Source organism: Dreissena polymorpha, chromosome 5, assembly GCF_020536995.1.
Source record: "Dreissena polymorpha isolate Duluth1 chromosome 5, UMN_Dpol_1.0, whole genome shotgun sequence".
NCBI classification, from domain to species: Eukaryota; Metazoa; Mollusca; class Bivalvia; order Myida; family Dreissenidae; genus Dreissena; species Dreissena polymorpha.
The window spans coordinates 108,683,058-108,707,802 of NC_068359.1; the positions used below are offsets into that span (position 1 = coordinate 108,683,058).

The window sequence follows — 24,745 nt, forward strand, 5'->3', positions numbered from 1 at the left end:
TGATAATATGACTTTAAATTATTCTACCGCCACTGTATAGAATATAGAGCTAAATGATACATATATCATTCTAATCAACAAGTAGGTTAAAGATCGACCTAAGTTTATTTCCCACATACTGTAGACATAGGCCTTCCTTTATTCAACAATTATTTTAGAAAGACAGTTATCGACATTTAGATTGATTTAACAGGGGTTACAGGCAGACGGATAATGAATCGCAAATTAAATTAATAGCTACACATCGATACTGAACGTGTATGTTTATTATGTAAACGACTACGACGGTTGTTGTTTTTTTTATCTCAATTAAGGTTCTACCCAGATACTGGATTCTATGTATAATATGCTAATAATATGCGCATATCACAATTGAACGCGCATGTTTGCCTTTCGTTCTGCATTAAAAGTATCCTCTTATGCTGTTCACTCTGAAAAAAGCAATAAGCATAGTTAATACAAAATTTTATTTTAATTAAATGTGTATGTCGACATCATTTTATGGGTCAAATTGGAACGAACAACCCATTCTTGGGTCTGAGGAACTAGAGGTACATTCCAATGTTCATGAAACTTCCTCGGAATGATGATCAGACAGACTGACATACAGACAGACAGTTTATTCAGACTTATACATAAGTACATCGTCTTCATACACAAATATATACATTGATTTCTGTCACGTTAATGGGTTAAAAATATTACATTACATAACATAACATAAATGGTCATTTAAGAATACAAATATAAATATGCACAATCAATTACAAGAATACGTAAATTCCATCAAAGCGGTAATGGATTTTTTTTTGTTAAACATAACATAACATAAATAGTCATTTACGAATACAAATGTAAATAAACACTATCAATTGCAAAAATACGTACATTCCATCAGACGGTCTTCATAAATAAACACAATCAATTGCAAGTATACGTATATTCCATCAAAGCGGTAAACTCGATCTCGATGATATCAAAGCTGAGTACCAATTCTGGCCGCGTTCGTTCAAAAACTTGGTCGTACGGTCTTATGAAACCTTGTTATCACTCTATAGGTCACACGTAAGACTCAATCTTGTAACTGTGTCAGACTTTAAATTGTGTCGATTCATTGGCCCTGTTTGAATCAGGGCAAAAAAAGATCCATAAACTGGGTCACTTGATAAAATCTCAGGAAGACATTGTTACCACACTAGAAGCCACATTAATTATCGAATCTTGACGAAATTTAACCAGAATATTAATCTTAATATCTAGTTCGAATATTGGTCAGCTGAGTACTTAACTAGATCACACAATCAAATTTTAAACACACATTGCTACCATTACAGAGGCCTTATGCAACACTGATTCTTGACAAAACTTGGTCAGAATTTTATGTTTGACAATTTTTAAGCCAAGTTGGATGTGTCAAAACCTGAGTCACCTTGTCATGTTTTGACAGTCGAGCTCATACGCTTCGGGGTAATTATGTCCCTCTTGATTCAATTATCTTTTTATCGCTTTAATGTGAGACTGGATACAATACATATAAACTGTTTACGCACTTTTGTTGTATTTAAACATTTGACTATGAATCTGGAATCATTCAACAAATATTATACATAGCGAAACTGATAAACCTTAGGTCGTACCCAAAATTCACACAACTCGTATCTGTCAATCTCGCGCGGTACTTAAAAACAAGTGGTGATTTACGTGTGACACGATTGTCTACCTTTCTTGAAGCATGTCAATGGTAGTCGCACATATATCCCTCACTTGGATAAGTCGCGGCGCTCACAGTACATCCGGATACCGTTCTCGGCTTTCAGGACTGCAGCAATCTTCTTCTCCACCTTGTGGTTGGGATCCAGTATGAACCGGAATCTGAATCATTTGGAGAAGGCCTTTATTTATATAAAGTGATGGCATTCTCGAATGTGTTTAATATAATCTATACCGGTATAGTTAGTTTGCTTTGTGTGCATGGAAATGTCACATTTTTTTTAAAGATCTCAAGTGTTTTTGTCAAATAACATATTGTATAAAACAACTCGCCCCTTTAACCCATAAATGTCAAATATGGGTTAAATTGTGTTTGTAATTTCCCTTTATACGCTGATATAATTATTATACATTGATTATAATTTAAATGATGACGTATTGTATACGCTGATATGAGAAAAACTACCTAAAGAAATGTTATAACATTAGACCCTCTATTTATAACTCCCACCATAATAATAACGTTAAACTTATATATGGAGGATAACTATTAGAAATATTATTTCTTAAAATCAGAGCTTATTTTGCTTTTAAATATTTTACCTTGCCTTTTCGTAACCGTATACGATTTTGCTTATGCTTACTTTATTTCTATGTAGATCGCTGTGACATAATTGTATGTAAACTATCTAGAGTCTAGACGATGTAAACTATGCAAGTCTCAAACATATTTGTCTTGTATTGTCTTTAACCATAAGATTTTTTAACAATTGTAAAGATTCGTGTTTATTTGGATTTAAATTGAAAAAGTGACATTATTCGATCAGATTGAAATCATTTAGAGAAGTCGTTTAAGATCATTATATTTTATTAATATGGATAAAAAGCGATTTCATACTACGGTTAATTGTAGATTTAAATCTTAGAAGTGTTAAATAAGATTAAAAATAGGATCAAACTACTTAGTATTGATTGCGAGACAACTTATGCTGCTTACGATCATTGGGACTGTCATTGTAATCATTCCGTCACACATAGTCTCTGACATATTTTTAATCAGTTTGTGTGAGCCTTTGATCTTAACACGCCAATCGTTTTAATTGTTTTTGTCATATAGACGCAGGATCTGTTAATTTACATACTTGTTTTTCCTATATTCTGTCTGGAGATAATCAACATCTACGGAACTACCTGGCAATGACTCTTTCATTGGAGATAAATCGGTCAAATAAATCAAGTCGTAGAAGTCGGGTAAACACATGGGGAAACAATACTTATTGAGTCGCGTTGTGCTCAAATGGTCATGCATGTTCTAAGAAACATTTCCGACCGATGCAGATATAACTGGATACCTCCTCAGGAGCCTAGCAAGTACGACCTTTTCCTCGTTCAATGCGAAGTGCTGACCAATACAGTTCCTGCAAAGTTAACAGGCATTTGGATTCTATGCGAAGCGTCGTCTTTATAAACAACGCATGCTTATCAGAAATTATGCCAATAAAAATGACAAAAAATATTTGAACTACCTTATAGCACGATATAACCGACAGTTCAAATTGTTTGGGAAAAATTACAATCATTCAGAAGCCACCATTCAACAATACGGTAATTTATACTACTATTACTAATTATAAGGTATCGGTATATATATTAAAATTATGATATAAATTATATTATAATTTAAACGATGACCTATTTGATTTTATTAAGAACGATATCGAAAATGGTGAAAAAAATAATTGTTTTACGAAATCTTGCATGTGTTCAAATAAAATAGGCTCTATCTCGAAGATAAACGAATAGCTTTAATATTTCGTCCTTTATTTTAATTTAATTAATCAGTATAAGAACGCGCGGAAACTTCATGTAATCATTACATATATAATGCTTTACAAATAAATACGGAATATTACGCTAGTCAATTGTTCCAAGAGTTTGTATCACTCGAGTGGCTTGCGTGATGCGGAATAGCACAAGCCACGAGAGTGATACAAACTCTTGGAACAATTGACTAGCGTAATATTCCTTTTATTTTATACAACAACTAACGAAAACAGTTAATAAATGTATTTTTTACTTTAACAAAACTGCGTAACAATGACTAAAACGGTACGCCATAGTTTATTTTAGACGCGTATGAATACAGTTTATGTAAATTAACGTGTAAACATTCGAACCGGGATAACACAGGTTTCCGACACGCTTACCTTAATGCCATCGTTAATCCAATTTTTATAACAATTAAGTTGACAACTTAAATCCGATGTTTATAACAAAAACGTTTAAACGATATGCACTTCCACTTCTATCTTCCATGTCTTTATCGAAACATACTAGCAACTTTATTTATACGAGTTCAACAGTGTCTTTTCAGTATTATACAATTTTATTTTTCCAATACCTTCATATGCCCAAACTGTGTTTAGATTGCATGCCTTAGATGAATTTTTAAATATTTCATATTTAAAACGGCTCTCCCCTTCAATCTTGTCAACGATTAGCCACGGAACTTGTCCCTTCCACTCGTTCTATGTTTTTTGTGTGTTTAAGTTTGGGCCCGTCGTGTCGCGTTTTTGTTTAGCTTTTCCGACTGTGTCGGCAACTGAACATACAACATCGTATAAGATCTTTTCTATAATGTCTTTCTAAACATTTAACTTCGGCTCACTTTGCGTACAATATGTTAAACGCGTGTTTTTGGACGCTTTGCAGTTTTTTAGGACGCTCTCTGGGCGCCGCCATTGTTTTTTTTGACAGATAGACTGTATATGCCGCTTTTATTGGAAAAAATGCGCTTTGCTAAACAAACCCGATAACCATTCTATATAAGCACCGCAAAGATCTTTAATACACGAAAAGAACTCAATAAAAATCGATACGAATCGATGTAAAAATAATATTCGTAACTTGATTTTGTAATTCTTACTGGTAAGACAAGATTTTAAAATGAATACGTAACGGACTTGAAAATAATTCGTAATTACGAAAATACGACCCTTATCTGGAGCTCTGGTGTAATGTGACGTCATTAAATGGGTCGAAGTAATCCGGCTAGTATGGTAATACGGACTTGGAAACAGCGAGTAGCGTAATACGGGATTTTTTATTTCAACGATTGATACAACCTGTATTTTGTTAAAAGCATTAGATAGGTATATGATAAATATCAATAATGCAAGTTAAACGTTAACTTTCCATTATACATTGCAGCTGTTACTAAATTATGTTTTCGGATCAAAGAGCCCAAAGACCTAGCCGTACTAACCGTTGCCTACGACCTTTAAGCAAAATAATAAATCCGAAATGCCTTATGGGCTTTATTGCTGCAGAAAAAGTCTTTCAATTTTTTTGTGAAATAATCAACAATTCCATTGTTGATTTCCTTAATATATTGGTAGATATCTAAGAAATTATAAACATATATAATACGTTTTTCATAATTTATAACCGAAATAAACAAGCCGTGTAGGTCCCACCTAATTTCCACACCATTCTCTATTAGCACTTAGCGCTTCTGTGACAAATCCCATTCATGTCAAGGAATTATTAAACTTCCTGCCGTTCAGTTCACTCCGCGTTAAGAAACACCATCATGTATCGCCCCTCTAATAACTAAAGTCATTATAGAGAGTCATTATAGTTGGCTTTAAACCAAACAGAACCACTGTCAGTACTCAAAGCAAATATTTTAAAGAAATAATGACTTCTTGGTACTTGCGGTGCTAACCCGCAATATTGCAGTAAGATTTTAGAAGTAAATGTCTTTGTTTTCGTTTTTAAATCTAATTTTAACGCAAGAAAGGCCATTAGTGTCCCACTAGTATACATCTATCAGTCGGGCCTATAATTCACACTACAGGCATTAAGTGAATGTTATGTACGCCATAAAAGCGAGCAGATAACATTTATAAAATGTTCGCCACACTGGGGCGGCAAATGACCTCTGATGCATACATAATAAGCATTATAATAATTTTTTACGGTACTCAGGAGAGTTATATGTTAAAACAATGACATTATCTATTTACATTACATGTGTTGAGTATTATAATAATATATGTAAAAAAATCTTTAACTTACATTTTATTCTCACCTGGTCAATGTTATCCAACAAATTATTGAAACAATACACATTGATAACAAACAACACCCATATTTACCGTAATGTGCAATGTAGTTTGAATGTTAGTGCACACAATATATGTACTCCGCCTATCAGTGATTTTATAATTAAAACTAATTAAATAATCAGCCCCCCCCCCATCCAAAAAGGAAGATAAATAACTAAAACAATTGTAACTATGGAATCAATAAAAAGATATTGAACACAAATCAGCTAAATAACGTATCAAGTATCAAATATGGTAAATTGCACATGTGCAATATTTTGTTACCTGGGCCCCGCCGAAAACGGCACAAACTGGTAGGAGTCCATCTTGGCGACATTTTCCTTGGAGAACCTTTCAGGTGAATACTCCATGGGATTTTCCCATACGTCGCTGTTGTGGTGAACGCCGTAAATGTGGACTGTAACCGGAGTTCCTGCTGGGAACTTCCGCCCCTCGATCTCGAAGTCATGTGTGAACTCGCGCTGAATGAAAGGCACCGGACTGTAGTTTCGGAGACTCTCCTTTATGCACATGGTCAGGTAATCCAGACGGTTGAGATCCGCCCTGTATGTTAAAGCAGAGTGGTCTTATATATACATGCACATTTAAGTTGGGGATACTATAAGAAACGTACATAAATGTGCATAGTAACTCGGGCTATACACCTCACCAGGTTATGTCGTCACTGTAGCGGTCTTGCAAAATGTCGTCTATTTCCTGTTGCGCGCGCAGCTGGTATTCCGGATGTTTTGCGAGCGCGTACAATGTCCAGGAAATGGAACTTGCAGTGGTGTCGTGACCTGTGAAAATGACAAAAGACATCTTCATATGATATAGGAAAGAGGCACTGAAATCTGAAGTTTTATGAAGCTTCAATATATGTTTGTTGTTTAATACTTAAACAATAAATGTTCTATCATGATTATTTTGATGAATTTTTGTTTCGCACAGTGGGTAGTGTTTTTGTTAAATAATCGCCTATGAATGGTGAATATATGCCTTAACTTATAAGTTTGCGTACTAGACATTTCTTATTTCACATGAATATGTGACGTAAAACGAATTTAATAATTGCACATGTTTAAGATTCAGTAAAGTTGGGTCCTGGTCCTTTTTTTTAAACGCTGGGAAATTAAAGTCAGAAATTGAATTTATTATACATTCTTCAAGCTACTCCCGCTCTGTTTATCAGTGATTTTACCAATTCGCGACACAAGTAAAATGTTTAACACAATTTATATAATTGTATTCAGTATTTATTTATGTGTAATATATTTGTTTCCGCGATTTTAATAAATGATACTACAAATATATTTCTGCAAGAGAAACTCGTGTTCTTGACTTCCATTAACCCGTGCGTTTGCATTTCATTCGACATGTTTGCGTCGAAGCAAGAATTTGGTACGCAAAAAGGTACATGCGTCAGGTTTTCCGACGAAGCTCCTTAACAATTGTGATAGAAAATTATTCAAATTACAAAAATGAGATTAGCGCTAAGCCGTTGTTTGAAATTTGTTTTGGAATAATTATTCCGTCCACGGATCTCGTCAGTTATCAATCGTCGATGCATTAACGGGGACTGTACGGCTGGTTCATTGAATTAGAGGGAGCCTTCAAGAATGGCGCGACCGTCCCTGCCCGCCCACATTATTATGATATTGATAATCAGGAGCATGGCTTGTATTACATCTCAATTATATTGACAGAAATGTAATCAGCGATTGTTTTAATATATAGATTCACAGCATCCATTATTAAATTAGGCATCGGTTCCAAAACAGATGATGGCGACGTATGTATGCTGAAATTATATCTTGTGTCTTATTATGGACTTGATTCCGCCACATACGTGTGCTGCTTTTCAAACAGCATATCGGTAGATTTAATGCATGTATGCATCAAATTATTTAATTAATTTATATAGTGTAATTCGGAAACTTGTTTTCATATCGCAGTATAACCTCACACAAGAAGCAGCTCATAACCGCGCAAAAATGTGACCTAATATTTCGTTTGCATATCTTGACAAAACTGCATGTACATGGCATGCATTTGCTTGCTAAGGATCTAAATACAAGCAAAAGGTACTACACTTTGTATTGATCTGCATGTTTAACAACTGAACTTTCTCGAAATCGGCTTCAATTATTAACAAAAGAATACAGTTTTTTACCAAAATAATGTCGATAACAGTAATCGGTGTTCACATTGGTTATTCAGTTTCATTATTATGCATAAATTACTACCCGTTCAACATCAACGAGCCTCCATACCTTCAAACATGAAGGTGTCCACTTCGTTACGGATGTCAAACAGGGACATGCTGCATCCATGCGCGTCTTTAGCGGTTAGCAGGATGTCCAGGAAGTCTAGGTATTTTCGGTCTGAACAACCGGTCGAACTCTCCTGAAGGAATATTGATATTAAGTGTTAGTACGTTCGAAATATAGAGCTCCATCAAACGTCTATGTAATAGAATGATTTGATTATTAATTTATTATTTTTGTACAATGGTTATTGATAATTGAGTATAGCTTTTCCAAGTCTACATATGCATTTTCTCTTTATTTTTTAAATACTTTCCCCTTTTAATTATGTTAATGAACATGTCCACCTAGATTGCCTCATTTGCATTGTTAGAATCAATATTAACTGTGTACGATTACGTACAATAGCGTATCAATCTGTGTAATCACTGTATCTATATTAATACAGTTACCAATGCTGATTTCCGCTTGTGTATGACGTCCTCTGCTATCTTGTGTACATAATCGCAGCCCTGTTTGAATTTTCGCCCCATTTCGGTCATGTTGAAAATCCAGTCATAATACAGCAGCGGGCGCCTGAATAAGCAATAGAAAATAGTCAATCAAATGAAATAAAAAATAAATATGTCAAACATTTTAACGGAATGTTGAAACATCGTAAAATATGTCTCATATGTCTGCCGATTAAAATGCAACTGCACTTTTTTGGCGTCTTTTTTAATTATTTACTTGTCACACCATGATACAGATTCGAGGCTGGATATTTAAGGGAGGACAGGAATATGGACAGGAATATGAAGTGATGAACCCTTACTTTTCTCTCGCCCACCAGACATCGGCCAGTTCACTGACTGCTGTCAGATAGGGATGTGGCTCTCTGAAAGAACACATAGGTTGTAAACGTCGTTAAATGAGATATGCACGATTTAACGTTTAATACCGGCAATAATTCACCATGCGTAGTTTTGACGCGAATGAGTTCAATACAGGATGGCGTGATCACGAGTTTTTTCATCGCCCAATCTCAGAACGACAAAGAATAACTGACCGACATAGTACAGCGGTACTTAATTTCGATTATTACAGAAGGCTTGGTGTAAAAAAGTTACGATCTGTTCGTCGCCATCGTCATTATATGTCATTATATAGAACACTGGTATTACGTTAAGCATTTGCGTAGATGTCGATGTTATAAGGTACAATATGGAAATGCAATCTATTGCGCATCGCTTTTATTCAATGACGGGGTCATAAATGGCAATAATGTCAGCTTTGTTTGGAAATAAAATAAATTATATCAACCAAATCAAATCAAAATCGCAAGCTTGTCTAGAACAGATTCATTTTATTTCGTTTGTTCATACAAATTTACATATTGTAGAATAGTCCAAATATTTAATGTCAAACGACGTTAATATGTTCTATAGTATTTATTTAAACATGAAGCACTATTAGAATGATGCGTCTCCGATTTAAAACACTTCATTCATTTGTATTTGAATTAAATTATTATAATACTACTTGTACGTGTTTGATCTCCAATACAACATTATTATAAGGAGATCGGGTTTTAAATACTCCACATTTAAAAAAAGTTATAATTAAAAACTTACTGTAATTACTTACAGGAATTCACATATTTTAGCATACAAAATTACATAAACAAACTTTAGTGTTATTTTGTATTATTGTGTCGCTTACCGTACACTTACTTTTAGCCCTATGATGCATAATAAATAAACTTGCATCGTTCATTATGTCTCCAGCCCATATGCGACTGATAATTTCTTATTATTAACTGACAGAACAGGTTTTTGCATATTCACAATAAGTACAAGATGTTTAACACAATTCAAAGTATTTTTCAAATGATATAAATTTACTGTAGAAAGCGGCAAAATAAAAAGAAACAACTTTGTATGTCAAGGTCTATATCAATGTTATCAATTGATTCAAAAATAAGTTTAGAATATCTAAATGAGGTATAAGGTAATTCCAATCATATAATCAGAATTGGTATAAAATAGATCATTCAATAACAGAATGGTTGCTTTGGCGTAATCTAACAGTACGACGTAATTACATGCTAATATGTATAGCGAAAATTGTGGGAAACTAATGGTTGCAAGCAACATCGTAAACACAAGTATGTAGTAGGTAAAAATAGATGTATTTTACAAGACATAAAAAAGTAAAAGAAAACTTAAAACTGCAATGATCACCGTGGATCCTTAAATTGTAGATTAAGTGGTAAGGTTTTTCAGTTATGCAGTTAAAATGTATTATATGAAAATGTAAATATATTAAACTTACGACCAATATTTTGCTTAACATTTAAAATGTACCATGCGTCATGCTTATTATTTGTTTTGAGCACTTTGGATGACAACGTTTTCTTCGAGATTCATACCATTAACATTTATATAAGAATTGTTTTCTTCTGTTTGTTTGCATACATTTCCCTTCTTGACTAGACTTTATAAAAGAAAAGACATTTTTAGCACAATTAACATTAATAGGTGTTATGTTTAACGTTGTGGTCCAAGTGACGATCAATCCAATCCCAATGATAAATTGGATTTTCATACATGTGTACATGTACCTTTTAACACATGTTGGATTTGCTATTGTTTACCATACGATAACATTTGTATTAAATACATAGATTCATAACGTGTCAACTGTATTCAATTTTATTTAACAACTTATTCACTTTATACATCAAGGTGTAAGTTAAAAACCATGTTTTGTTCTGTTTAAACACAATGTTTACCAAACCCTACCCATAAATAGAAATGCTTAGCTCCAAACATATATTTGTTAGTAAATACAAGTTTTCATGAAATTATTTAGTATATTTGATATTACTTGTTTATCAAATTTGTATTTCTTTATTATCATTCAATATTTTATGTAAGGTAACAATTAATTTATATATTTATGTTATATTATAATTATTTATTCTATATAACTTTAAACACATTCCAACATTCAGTCATTTATTTAAATTAATTGTAATTCGAGTACTACTGTGACACAAACCAAACACTTAACGTGTGTATGCAGTACTAGATTTATGTTAAGACTTAAGTACAAAATCTCATGGGTAACAAATCTTTAATTAAAAAAAATTGTTTACACCAGTTTGCGGTATAACAACGCCCTCTGCTTTCACACTGTAGTGCTTACAGCATTTTGATTGATTACTCGGCGTTACTGTCTAGACCAGGTTTCCAACTTTTATTGACTTATTAACAGCAAATAAATTGCTGGAGAAATTTGACTGAAATGAATTGTTCGAGAAGTGTACATAGGTTTACTAAATATACTTAAAAAATGTGCTTCGTATATATTCTTTTCTAGATCAATGGAAAATCAGTTGTCAATCAGGCGTATCTCTTGAACTTGATTACGTTTATTGATTTGTTTATGGATCAGTCTTAACATTAAATTACTCTAGCGTCATACAATGAAGTTATTTGTCCTTAAATGGAGCTATTTCTTTTCAAATTACATATTCATTAAGGCGAAGTCAATGTTTGGAAGACTGTTCTTATCGTATTCGACATGCACGTTTTACTAATTGTAATTTCTCGGCGTTTTGAAAACGCAAATAAGCAGAATTGTTCATGGCTGAACGAGGTGTGAACGATATATATCATATATCGTAGGCTTAGCACAAAACGGTTGTAACTCCATTTTTGGAAATTTTACAGGAGAGACAAAAAACTGCCCAATTTTTAAAAAAATTCTTGCTGGATTTTATTAAAAAAGCATATATTTGGTTAGTTCCAAGCAGTGTTAAAAGACTCATTTCCAATCTGTAGAATAATTATGGAAAGAGATATTTGAACATGTTCAAGTTACAACCATTTTCCACCTGAAATTTTGAAAAATTTCATTTATTATTTTTATGCAATAGGGAAGTTACTCAAGTTATGACTGTTTTCCATTTTTAATTTGGGCAGATTTTAATATTTATTTGTGTGTTAAATGGAAGTATCTCATCATATACTCTTTATTCTTCGTCATTAGTAAAAGAAAGCAAAACTTATTAGTTACCATAAACTTTCAACAATCATAAAACACTTTTTTTAACAAATACAATCATTTTAGTATGGTGTATAAAATGTATTCATAATTATTCCACACATTATTGATATACGTTTTTTATAATATAATTTGTTGTTTACTTTAATAAATTAAATTACATGAGATCTTTAAACGATTTTTTTAATCATCTAAAACTATTCTAGAGATCTACATGATCAGCTAAGATTCAAACTTTGAGGTATTTATTTTATCCTTTATTTTACATTACCGAAATAGTTTGTGATTTTATACTGCAGTCTCGACAAATGCAATTGAAGAAACGAAAAATAATATTTCCAGTATTAAAAATTACTCAAGCCAACCCAATTAATTAATTAACTTATTTCCTGCCGTTCATGTACATCATTTTTCTATAATGCTTATATATAATACTATAATTTATTGTAAAGAATATAATCATCTTTTCACGGTTCATTCACATGATTTTTTAAAGAATAAAAAGGAATTTAACACTATGTTGAACATAGGTAAATTAATAAAATTAACAATAAAAAAGTCCAAGAACAAGTTAATTTTGTTTCAAAAAGGTAGAATTGAGATTTGGAAAATAGAATTGAGACTTCTAAGTATGTACTTGTATTCAAACATATTTTATCATCACAATAATTCCCTTATTACTTTGTTCAATTTGGTCTGCAGTTATTTAACATAAAAGAATTAATAGCTTAAGATTTGATACCATAAACGCTCTAAGTGGGTATAACAGCAAAAGTAAGATCATTCGTCAACATGACTTGTCAGACTGTTACAATTATACCTCTATGTGGCATGTCAGACTGTGACAATAGTACCGGTATGTATTATGTTAGACTGTGACAATGGTACCAATATTAAGCATGGCAGACTGTGACAATTATATCAGTACATAGCATGTGAGACTAAGACAATGGTACCAGTACATAGCATCTGAGACTGTGACAATGGTACTGGTACGAAGCATCTGAGACTGTGACAATGGTACCACTATATAGATTGTCAGACTGTGAAAATTATACAGTAGGTAGCATCATTGCTGCATGTGAGACTGGAACAAAGGTACCACTTTGTAGCGTGTCAGACTGTTAAGGTACCACTTTGTAGCGTGTCAGACTGTTACAATTATACCAGTACATAGCATGCAAGACTGTGACAATGTAACCAGTATGTAGCATGTCAGACTGTGACAATGGTACCATTACGTAGCATCTGCGATGTGACAATGGTACCAGTATGTTGCATGTCAGACTGTGACAAGAGTACCAATACAGAGCATGTCAGACTGTGAAAATGGTACCAGTATGTATTATGTTAGACTGTGACAATGGTACCAATATTAGCATGTAAGACTGTGGCAATTTAGCCAGTACGTAGCATGTGAGACTGAGACAATGGTACCAGTACGTAGCATCTGAGATTTTGACAATGGTACTACTATGTAGCTTGTCAGACTTTGAGATTATACCAGTGGGTATCATTTGAGACTGTAACAATGGTACCACTCTTTAGCTTGTCAGACTGTGAGATTATACCAGTGAGTAGCGTTTGAGACTGTGAAAATGGTAACACTACGTACCGTGTCAGATTGTTACAATTATACTAGTACATAGCATGCTAGACTGTGACAATGGTATCAGTATGTAGCATGTCAGACTGTTACAATGGTACCAGTATGAATCATATGCAACTGTTACAATGGTACCAGTATCTAGCATGTCGTACTTTGACAATGGTACCCAGGACTACGTGGCTTGTCAGACTGTGAAAATTTTACCAGTATGTAGCATGTGAGACTGTGACAATGGTACCACTACGTAGCTTGTCAGACTGTTACAATTATACCAGTATATGACATGCTAAACTGTGACAATAGTACCAGTATGTAGCATGTGAGACTGTTACAATGGTACCAGAATGTAGCATCTGCTACTGTGACAAAAGAACCAGTACGTAGCATGTCAGACTTTGACAATGGTACCAGTATGTAGCTTGTCATACTGTGACAATTATATCCGTATGTTGCATGTGAGACTGTGACAAATTGGTACCAGTATGTAACAAGTCAGACTGTTATAATTATACCAGTATGGAGCATGTGTGGCTGTGGCAATCATACCACTACGTAGCTTGTCAGACTGTGAAAATTATACCAGTGGCTAGCATGTGAGACTGTGACAATGGAATCACTACGTAGCTTGTCAGTCTGTTACAATTATACCAGTACATGGCATGCTAGACTGTGACAATAGTACCAGTATGTAGTATGTGAGACTGTTACAATTGTACCAGAACGTAGTATCTGCGACTGTGACAATGGTACCAGTGTGTAGCATGTCAGACTGTGACAATGGTACCAGTAAGCAGCTGGTCATACTGCGACAATTATACCGGTATGAAGCATGTGGGACTGTGACAATGGTACCAGTATGTAGCAAGTCAGACTGTTATAATTATACCAGTATGGAGCATGTGCGACTGTGGCAATCGTACCACTTCGTAGCTTGTCTGACTGTGAAAATTATACCAGTGGCTAGCATGTGGGACTGTGACAATGGAATCACTACGTAGCTTGTCAGACTGTTACAATTATACCAGTACATGGCATGCTAGACTGTGACAATAGTACCAGTATGTAGTATGTGAGACTGTTACAATGGTACCAGAACGTAGCATCTGCGACTGTGACAATGGTACCAGTGTGTAGCATGTCAGACTGTGACAATGGTACCAGTAAGCAGCTGGTCATACTGCGACAATTATACCGGTATGTAGCATGTGAGACTGTGACAATGGTACCATGCAGTGTGTAGCATCTGAGACAGTGACAATGGTACCAGTACATAGCATGTCAGACTGTTACAATTATACCTTTACGTAGCATGTCAGATGGGGACAATGGTACCAGTATTTAGAATGTCAGACTAAGACAATTGTACCAGTAAATAGCATGTCAGACTGAGACAATAATACCAGTACGTACCAATTTAGACTGAGACAATGGTTCAAGTGTGTAGCATGTCAGACTGAGACAATTATAATAATGTCATGCTCAAAAGGTAGGAAAAAGATCAATCGCATTTTGTTCTAGTTTCTATCTATCATTTTTGTTATATCACATTTATATTTGAATAGTTTGTATTTGAATTCAGAAAGAGGATTAAAGTTCATTATTTTTTAAAATCAAAATAAGCTGATAAGATAAACTTGTTTTGACTTTAACTCTGTTGAACTATAATAATTACAATACTAAATGAATTAAGAAAGATGTAAAGGTAATTATGTATGTTCTTGAGAATTAAAAAAAGTTAAAACAACCTTTAGAATGTCAAGGCCCACATGGCAAGCAAATCAAACAGTGATGTCATAATTATGATGTCATAAACTAAAGATATAAAGATGAGTTACTTCCCTTCCAACATTGTACACTTTGTATTTTTTTGTGCTCAAAGGTTGTTACTTGAGATACAACTGTTTTGCATAACAAAAATTATCAAAAATTAAAAACAACCATAAGCCAAATACATGTTTCCATCGGTAAATTTTCAGAATATAATCGTAATATCTATTTCGGATGTGTAAAGTAAAAAAAAACTAGAAAAATGAAAAAATATGATTTTTTTGTAAAAATGTGAGTTACAACCGTTTTGCGCTAAGCCCACGATATACTTATTAAGTTTCGTATACCCTAGCGCTTTCAACTATACGTCTTCTTCATGGTTGTATACAAATATGAGTTCTAGATTCCTCAGTGCGAATGCACACTAGAACAACAACGTTCTGCTGATTTAAACCATGTGCTATACACTGGCGCCAGGGTTGTTTATGATATGGATGAGATTGTAAAAACTGAAGTTAACGTTTAAGGCATTTAGTTTTGTTTTTATAAGTACGTGTCGTTTTATTTCTTTGTATTTATTTATTTACGCATATTAAATTTGTGTCATAAACTGGCGCCCTTTATGTTCATTATATCGATGTAATGATAAAATATTTGCTTTCAGTATCGTTTCATATGTAGGTTTCGTTTTGCGAATATTTACTGACACTGATTTTAATTGTGTGTAATTAAATGGCGCCTAAATCGTTAATTATATCAATCTAAAATTGTTAAAATGGATTTGAGTTTTATGCAATAACTGTTGTTTCATGAAATGTGTCGTTTTTATTTATTTAATGGGGCTGTAAAGTGTTGAATTGCCGATTCTAGTTGCTCTAGCTGCTCGAAGTTTTCGTGTTGTGTCTGATCATTTTTCATTAGCTTCAATACAGCAGAGGTCGATATTATCAAACGGGTGATCAAGTTCGCTACAATGTGCTGCAATGGGGGATCTGTTAAAGTTACATGTTTTCCAATCAGACCATACAAGTCTTAGCGTTTGCTGAAAGTCCTTTTTGTCTCATCAACATATTGTTTGTTGCACACATTACACCTTTTAATTTCAATGAGCTGACTTATTACTCCCCTTTTACGAAAGTAGGTCATGGTTGATTTATAGCAACACACAATACTTCAACACATGTTGATACCGATTTTAGCTTGATGATGCTTATATTGTTTGAATTTAACTCGTCTGCTAACAAGGTAAGTGTTTTTCTTTTAATCAATTTTATTCTTAGTAGTTGAATATCCAATATAATTTTAAAAAAATCCCACATATTTACAACTGAAAACGACAGTAAAAATTTGCAACCGCTACCTTTAAACATTCCTAGTATATTTTGTTTACATTTTAATTTATTAAATGTACCAATAGACATAATGCTTGCATTGACCGTTCCAAGGCGGTGACCCCAGCTTTATTCATATTTTGTGTTTATGTTGGTTTGTATTGTGCTGTATTGTGCTGTTTTTTTACTGTTTGGGCAATCGGTCACTTGCCTTAAATAAAGGACCAACTAATTGTTTTAATGAAAATTCAATACTGCTCCAGCAGCTGGAGTTTCACTTCTTTACATTGTACACAAATTGAAAAATATATGAACTAAGATTTCATTGATAATCAATGTTGTTAACGAAAATCTTCACATATAATATAGCATAAACCATAACATGTGTCTCATTATCGTTTGTTTTGGGTTTGATTGTTTTCCCGTCACATTAGTGAAGTTGCATGAAATACACCAAGTATTAACAGCGGTCAATTAATCGGATACCATTGAATTGAAGACCTTATAGAGTCATAGCCTTACCATCCCATTATATAAACAATATCATTGGTGAATAATGCCTGATATAAATCTTCACTGTTTAAAATGTGTTTATATTAACCTTTGCACTTGTATTTTAAATCCGTATATATTAAATGTAGACATATCTTGTATATACTGTTACTAATGCGTATTATTAGTATACTTTCAAGCTAAGTTTTCAGGCATCGAACACTTAATACCTTGATTAAATGCGTCTCATAGTTAAGTAAAAATCCACCTGCATTTTGATGACCTTCGATACGATGGTTCTTAAAGTTTAACATTGTCAGCGAGACGAGTAACAAAACTCATGTCAGCAAGATTGAATTTAGTCGATAATGGTACTTAATTCACTACCATGTTCTTTAGAAAGTAACTTGTTATTCAGTTATTACGACGAATGTTACACCATGGAGTCATGAAATTGAAAATAAATTAATTCTTTATGTGTTTGATTCCTTTTAATTTTAAATAACGAATCTATGAAATGAAATATTATTTTCACTAACGTATTTTGTGTTTTTTGTGTGATTATTTTTGTGAACCAACTTAAGGTTTGTCATGCATTGCAAACGGTTTAAAACCGCTATGCTTTGAATTCAATTGAATTGAATTGATTGGTAATAATTTCAATGCGATGCCCATAACTTAAATCATTTTTAGTGATGAACATCGATTGACATGTATTATTCGGTATTGCAAAGGTAACTTGTCTCAAAATAAAATCCACGTGGGTGTTAACAAGATTATATATTCTTATAATGCTTCTGCAGTTTAACTGTTTTCGGTACATTCTGAGTGAGTACAAAAATACTGCAATGCAGACCTCCGCACAGAAATGAGACCTCTCCCTTAGCAAAGCTCTTTAATTATTGCCGCTCTTAAGACCACGTCATGATGATCGAGTAAAATAGTGTTCCTTATTGTATATTTTTTTTATTGATTGATAATAATTTATTTGAATATTTTTGAAAGAAAAATATGGTTTTAAATTTCACTTATTTGAAACAAATTAAATATTAAACAGACCATTAATCTTCGGCTTTAGAGAGTGATAGAATAGAATACTTGTGATAGAATCGGTAATCGCCAGGGAGGAAACTGTTAGTTTTATCGCAACAACGAATAGGGATCACTTATTAAAGTTGTGTGTAACAAACCCCGGCGCCTGGCAGTCGGTCTCGTAGGAAAAGGCGCAGCGCAAAATGATGTCCAGGGTGAGGCGGGATACGTGTGAGAACACCTCGAAACTCTCCTTCGTGTCCGTCACACTATCCAGGTTTACCTGAAAACAAGAAGGCAATAACAACAACAACGGCAATTTAAACTACATTAGCATCTTCACGACCACCACGACCACCATCATCACCAATATAACTACCACCACTACCACCAACAACAATAAAACAACAATCAAAAACAGGTATACATACTTTTCATGCTGATGGCAATGTTTTTTTTAATTCTACTGATAATAATAATGGTAATGGCGAATATTATGATCATAATGATTATCAATGTTCCTGGTGATTAATTTGCTGTATTTTTGTGTCATGAAATTTGTTTAAGAGTAATACCTGTGTAACTGTATTCTAATAGTGTTATAATCGCTTGCAAGGGCTCTTGTATATGAATATTAGAGGCGCAATAACTAGATACACAGTCCACTGAAATTTAATATTTTTACCAATGTTAATACATTCAACGGAAACTTCACTGAGAAGATTGGGTTTATCTTACTATGAGTTTTTGCACTGCCTCGTTGTACACTTGCACGTATGGCTTCAGTATGTCGAAGTGGAACGCCGGCGTGAGAAGACGCCGTGACCTTGACCAACGTGCCCCCTCCGCGATGAGTAGGCCAGGCCCCAGCCACGGCAACCCGAACCGGTACATGCCACTAAAACCCGTGGGTTTAGGCTCTAAAACACATGCATCAGTATTGTCATTATTATTATTTCCATTATACTTCTAAATACATACACAAATGAAACATATCTTTAAATAAAAAAAATCGTATTCAGATAAAATAAGCAATAAAAGGTAATTGAAAACAAGGACCAAACACTGGTAACTTCGTTAGATTATTAATGAGAAAGCAATATTGAATATATGTAACCCTATTGATTTATATAATTGTTCATTTTACATCAGCCGAGTTATATAAGAAAAATAAACAACACCACTACGGAAACCATTGCGTTTTACAAGTGAGATCATATTTTCTTCAGTATTGAATATGATCGTGCCTTCGGCACATATATAAAGCACTCACAACAATACCTTAAAGCATAACAAAATATAAACGCTTCTAACCGGAAGTTTTCATGACTGCCTTCACGGTGGTCGGGTGGTTGACCACCAGAGTGACCCGGGCCGGCCCCATCCAGAGGCAGAAGTAGCGCCGGAACCTCGCGCCAAGTCCCAGGATGAACCGTATGCGGTCCCCAGGGGTTTTCGGGAACTGAAAGAAGAGCTGTGTCACATGAACTTTGTTTAAACAGAATAAACAGGATAAACTTGTCTGACATAACACACGTATGAGTTTATTTACAGGCTCAAGATATTTGACACGTCAGATGCTCAACCTGGATCACCAAGATAAACATCTTTGACTTGACCTAGTATTATTCTTATTTACCGGGATACAACAATCTCTGACTTTACCAAGTTTTATTCTGATTTACCGGGATAAACATCTCTGACGAGACCAAGTTTTATTTTGATTTACCGGGATAAACCGTCCTGTCATGACCAATAACAGGTTACTATCCCATCGTTTTGTAATATATCAGGCGAGGCTTAGTATAATATAACGGCGATGCTTGCTGAGCCGTTGTTTTATTCGTCCCGAGCCTGATATATTACAAAACGATGGGACAGTAACATGTTTTTCTGTTTATCATACCACATTTTCCTAAACATCTGCAAAACAATCCATTTTTTTATTTAAAATGTACGGATCCCCGCTGATTTTGCTGATCCGGCTTTAACACGTTGACATACGTGCTTATGTAGCAACGGCGCTCGAAAATACGAAACAAATAATCGTTTATTTTAAAGATCGTTTAGAGGAAAAAAGTTGTTTGCGCTACGAATGGGAAGAGTACACCCGCTTTAATTATAAACGTCTTAAATTGGAGATCAGGAATGGACTGCAGCGACAAATTTAATCGAAGAACACACTTCACCGAATAGTGTGGAGACGCCATTTTGAAGATGTGTATTGAAATTGACATTTTGAAGATGGTGTCGATATTGACATAAGTGTGTTAAATCGTTTGTTTGAATAGTTGAGGATTAGCATACAGTTATCATTTGTCTTGACTTTCTGTGCAGCACTTGCGAGAGCAATGACTTTCTCGATATTTAAAATTTAATGTCCCATTGATGACGTCATGTAACTTCAGTAGTGCGGGCTGTGGTGATTTCAAAAATAGACGTTTTCGTGATTTATGACTTTAAACTAGAATAAAATATGTACGTTCTTGGAATCAAATTGTTTGTTTTGTTGAACCTGATTCATGTTGATAGAAATTGTTGACTTAATTGCAAATCTCACGTAACTCCAAACATTGACTGATATAAAAACTTCCTGTTGACCATGATATAAAAAATATATCAGGCAACGTAATATCAGACAGATATCAATGCGGTGGTATGATAAAAGCCTGTTTGACGTTACAAATGTAATAACAATATCAAATAATAACCAAAATAAAGCTGATGTTGCGTGTCAAATTATCAAACTCATTAACTAGGATAAACTTTTATTACGTTTTAGCGTTCAACTAAATAATTATGATTTATGTATTTGACATGAAAATTATTTAAACTGTATATCAGGAGAAACATTTTTTACCTGACAATTAGTATAACTGAATAACTACAATGAACTTGTTTGATATGACACATAATCAAACTGGCTAATCAGGATACACTCATTTACCCTGTCAATTCTTCAGAATTATTTACGACTTAAAAACTTCTTTGAAATAATCATACTGAAAAACCTCAGTCAAATGGAACAGACTTAGTCAAACAGCTTTATTGTCATATAAACATATCACTATTTTAAAAGATTTGCTACTTTGTATGGTTATATATAAATGCAATTCATGCTTTAACAGATGAAGTAAATTTGATATTTTGATATGATATTTTACATTGCGTATAAATTATTTAAACATAGTATTCACAATACGACTGTTTTTATGTTTTTGAAGTTATAATGCTTTGTTTACGACGTCGTGACATATTCAGCAGGTTTTATATTTCTCGCTGCGGCTAATCCATTGCCTGACATATGGATCACCTTGTTAAATTGTAAAAAAATGTAACTGCTTTAATTAACCCAGCGCGCAGATGCGGATCTGACGTATCTCCTGCAGCGGGGACTTCTTGCTACATTTATATTATCAGTACAGGTTTGATTGATGCATTTTTATGTTTGATGAATGTCCTGAATGGGGTCGAATAATAAGCAACGCGTTAGGAAAGATAAGTTGATCATGTTCATTTGCATGTACAATAACGTATGATAGGGCGGTCTTTTACAAAGGCCATTGAATTTGTATCAATTGTACTTTATATAAGTAAAGGGGAACAATGTGTCTTAAGGAAATATATAATGCACTATGACCCAACGTAGCAATACGCCGTGAGTCAATATGTCATCTCAACCGTGTAATGGGTGGTGTATTAAACGTAAAGTAAGTGTTGTTGTATCTACTAATATCTTACTCGCGATTTGACGTCATCCAATTTAAACTGATGGAACACATTTAATGCTTGAATACTATATTTACGCCCTATTCTTATTATACATATCATGAAGGGAATCGGTGTTGTGTGACGGTACCAACTAGTGCGCGAGCATCCCGCAATAGCACGGTGTCTTTCAATTTTATTAGCTAACTTGACGACATCCCGGGATATTAAGCTAGCGAACGATGGAGCTAGATAGTAGGAAAGCTTCCCGTTATAAAAGAACACATTTTTGCGAGACTCGAATCTTTGTCATTCAACTCGGAAGATGACCGCACCTAACCACTTTATAAGTATGACCACATACACAATGATCATTGGTATTCCAAGATTTCGTATCAGACATCATTATCCAAACTTTGGTGTATATTTGATGCATTTATATTTTAGTTCATGGTTATGTGGGACTCATTGAGACCTACGAAATAATTACCGCGTCTAAAACATTAATTGTATTATTCGTACATTTAAATACGTATTCAATTAATGGAAATCAACGCTACTTTCGTCAGCTGTAGAGGAAAAGAGACTAATAGTTGAGTACTTTAAAGGAATCATCGACACACAAGCTCTGTTGCAAGACAGGGAGTGAACTGAAGACGTGTCAGTCATGCTTTTTACGATATCACAAAACCGACTTTTAGTTGATGTTGTTATTGACTTTCGATGTTGTTGTGAAATTTAGTCGTCTTAATATTGCTTGTGTATTTATATAAAATTGACGTTGGTATTTTATGTCGATGACCTGTTACAATCTAATATACATGAAGTGTGACGGTGCGTTATATTTAACTTTAAAGTCTAAGCTTCACATTGATTTAAGATTTCCTCTAAACAGAACCTGTCATCTCAACGTTGCGCACTAGCGATCGATCGCGACGAATTCAGAAATTAGATAACAAAGCGGCTGCCGGAACCATAAGGATTATAATAGCAAAATGTTTCTGATCTCTTTAACGCCATTACATGAAGCCTTGATTAATTTAGGAGACACTTTCGTGGTTGGAATAACATTATTTTCGTACGCGTCTAAATGATTCAAATATGTACTTGTTGAGAGAGATTGTGATGCATAGAAAAGACGAAGATGCGTACTTTCACACTAGTATACATAAATGGTGCATATAAACAGTAACAGCTTTTAAATGTCACAAACCGTACACAGATGTGTTTCTAAATTGCAAATGTATCAACATCGGACATTCAAATAAGCAAGTTATCTTTATATTTGTAAACAAAAAGATTTTACAGTTAAATCACTGAAATATTTTCAATAAAAATTGGCCAAGTTGTGCAATACTTATCCCGTTAAAATAGTTAATGTTTAAAGTAAAATAGTACGAGGTTTAAAATACGCAAACAATTGTCTACCACGTTACAAGCATGTATTTTAACGATACACCGTAGCTATTTCGAACTCACCAAGTGTAAATGTCCATAAAACCAGTGTCTATCAGTCGGACCCGGCACACCCGTGAAGTGCATCTTGAGCCACTTCACGTGCAGAACGAGCCCTGCTAGCTTGTACATGATGAAGGTGGCTGCGAACACCGCCAGGGTCCACAATAGGGGCCAGCCATACAGTGCCTGAGTGTAGAACACATAGGCCCAGGCACCTGTATCTATGCCGAACATTCCCAATAAGACGGACAAGTGCGGCCTGCGAATACTTGAGTACTTCTCCACAACATAGACGTCCTCCGTCACAATTCGGTACACAATATGTGCTCATACACTTATATATCTCACTGCAATATTTTTACTCAGTGACCCGAAGATAACGAATCTTATTTAAATACGTTATTAATCGTAAACTAGCCAAATGAAGATGTAATACTATATGGTGCAAGTACTAAATTATATTCATTAAAACATCTAAACACAATTATTAAATTCATTCATACATAAAAGAGGACGTTTGGTGCATATTATTATGCATATTTTTTCATACTGATTAAACGAGATAGTGAATAATATGTATACAGGTTTGTCTCACGATATGAATGAAACCTGATAACTATTAATAGGTCGAAATCCCAAATGATCATTAAGCGTAATGCCTTCGTGTAGGAAATGGTATACAACTAGTACACCGTTTATCATATAAAAACTCCATGGACAGTTATCATATCAATATCCTTTATTGAGAACAAAATATACTTCATTGTGAACAGTATACGTTATAGTCAATAGTGTGTATAAGGATTGTTATCAGTATACTACCATCGATAACATTTGATAGTTGCTTAAGTAAACATCGCCAGACGTGAGGACTGTAAGCCATGAAATTTGCCACGATCTGCATTTGGCTGTGTTATGTGTTGCCTTTATTAGTGCATACATATTTGCGAGCATTAGTTAATTAATGTATTTATTTATTGTATTTTGTTATATAATATAGTTTTTGTTAGACCAATAGTTGTGTATTAACAAATGAAATTAGCCTCAGCATCTTACCCTCTAAATAAAGAATGCTCATAACATGATTTTTGAAGACTTTTAACACCTGACATATAATTGTAGACACGTTTACGCGCAACTGTTTCGTAGAATGGTAAACACTCTTTATAGAAGGTCCCGTTTATGTTAGAATACCGAGAGCTTTATGAAACA

At 34.0% G+C, this 24,745-nt stretch overlaps 1 protein-coding gene across 2 annotated transcripts; it reads right to left on the reverse strand.

Moving 5' to 3' along the window:
• Window positions 1–605: 605 nt before the first annotated feature.
• LOC127881875 (cytochrome P450 4F2-like) lies at window positions 606–24,073 on the reverse strand. Of its 2 annotated transcripts, none has more exons than XM_052430054.1 (11): window positions 23,555–24,073; window positions 19,682–19,829; window positions 19,106–19,287; window positions 18,526–18,650; window positions 8,901–8,963; window positions 8,539–8,662; window positions 8,093–8,225; window positions 6,490–6,619; window positions 6,105–6,383; window positions 3,041–3,128; window positions 606–1,872 (listed from the first exon to the last, which is right to left on the reverse strand). In XM_052430054.1, exons 1-11 carry the CDS (start codon window positions 23,765–23,767, stop codon window positions 1,783–1,785), a joined length of 1,575 nt encoding a protein of 524 aa, XP_052286014.1. In that variant the 5' UTR covers window positions 23,768–24,073; the 3' UTR covers window positions 606–1,782. The 2 variants fall into 2 exon arrangements, with proteins under 2 accessions (XP_052286014.1, XP_052286013.1); XM_052430053.1 differs by having other exon boundaries at window positions 3,063–3,128; window positions 23,555–24,071.
• Window positions 24,074–24,745: the final 672 nt, after the last annotated feature.

Bases quoted from the DNA above. Each gene is read 5' to 3' on its own strand.
- LOC127881875 (XM_052430054.1), bottom strand. From the start codon at position 23,767: ATGTTCGGCATAGATACAGGTGCCTGGGCCTATGTGTTCTACACTCAG. The intron at 19,288-19,681 runs GTTAGAAGCGTT...CATGTGTTTTAG, and splicing joins GGCAGTCATGAAAACTTCCG to AGCCTAAACCCACGGGTTTT. The intron at 6,384-6,489 runs GTGAGGTGTATA...TTTAACATACAG, and splicing joins TACAGTGACGACATAACCTG to GGCGGATCTCAACCGTCTGG.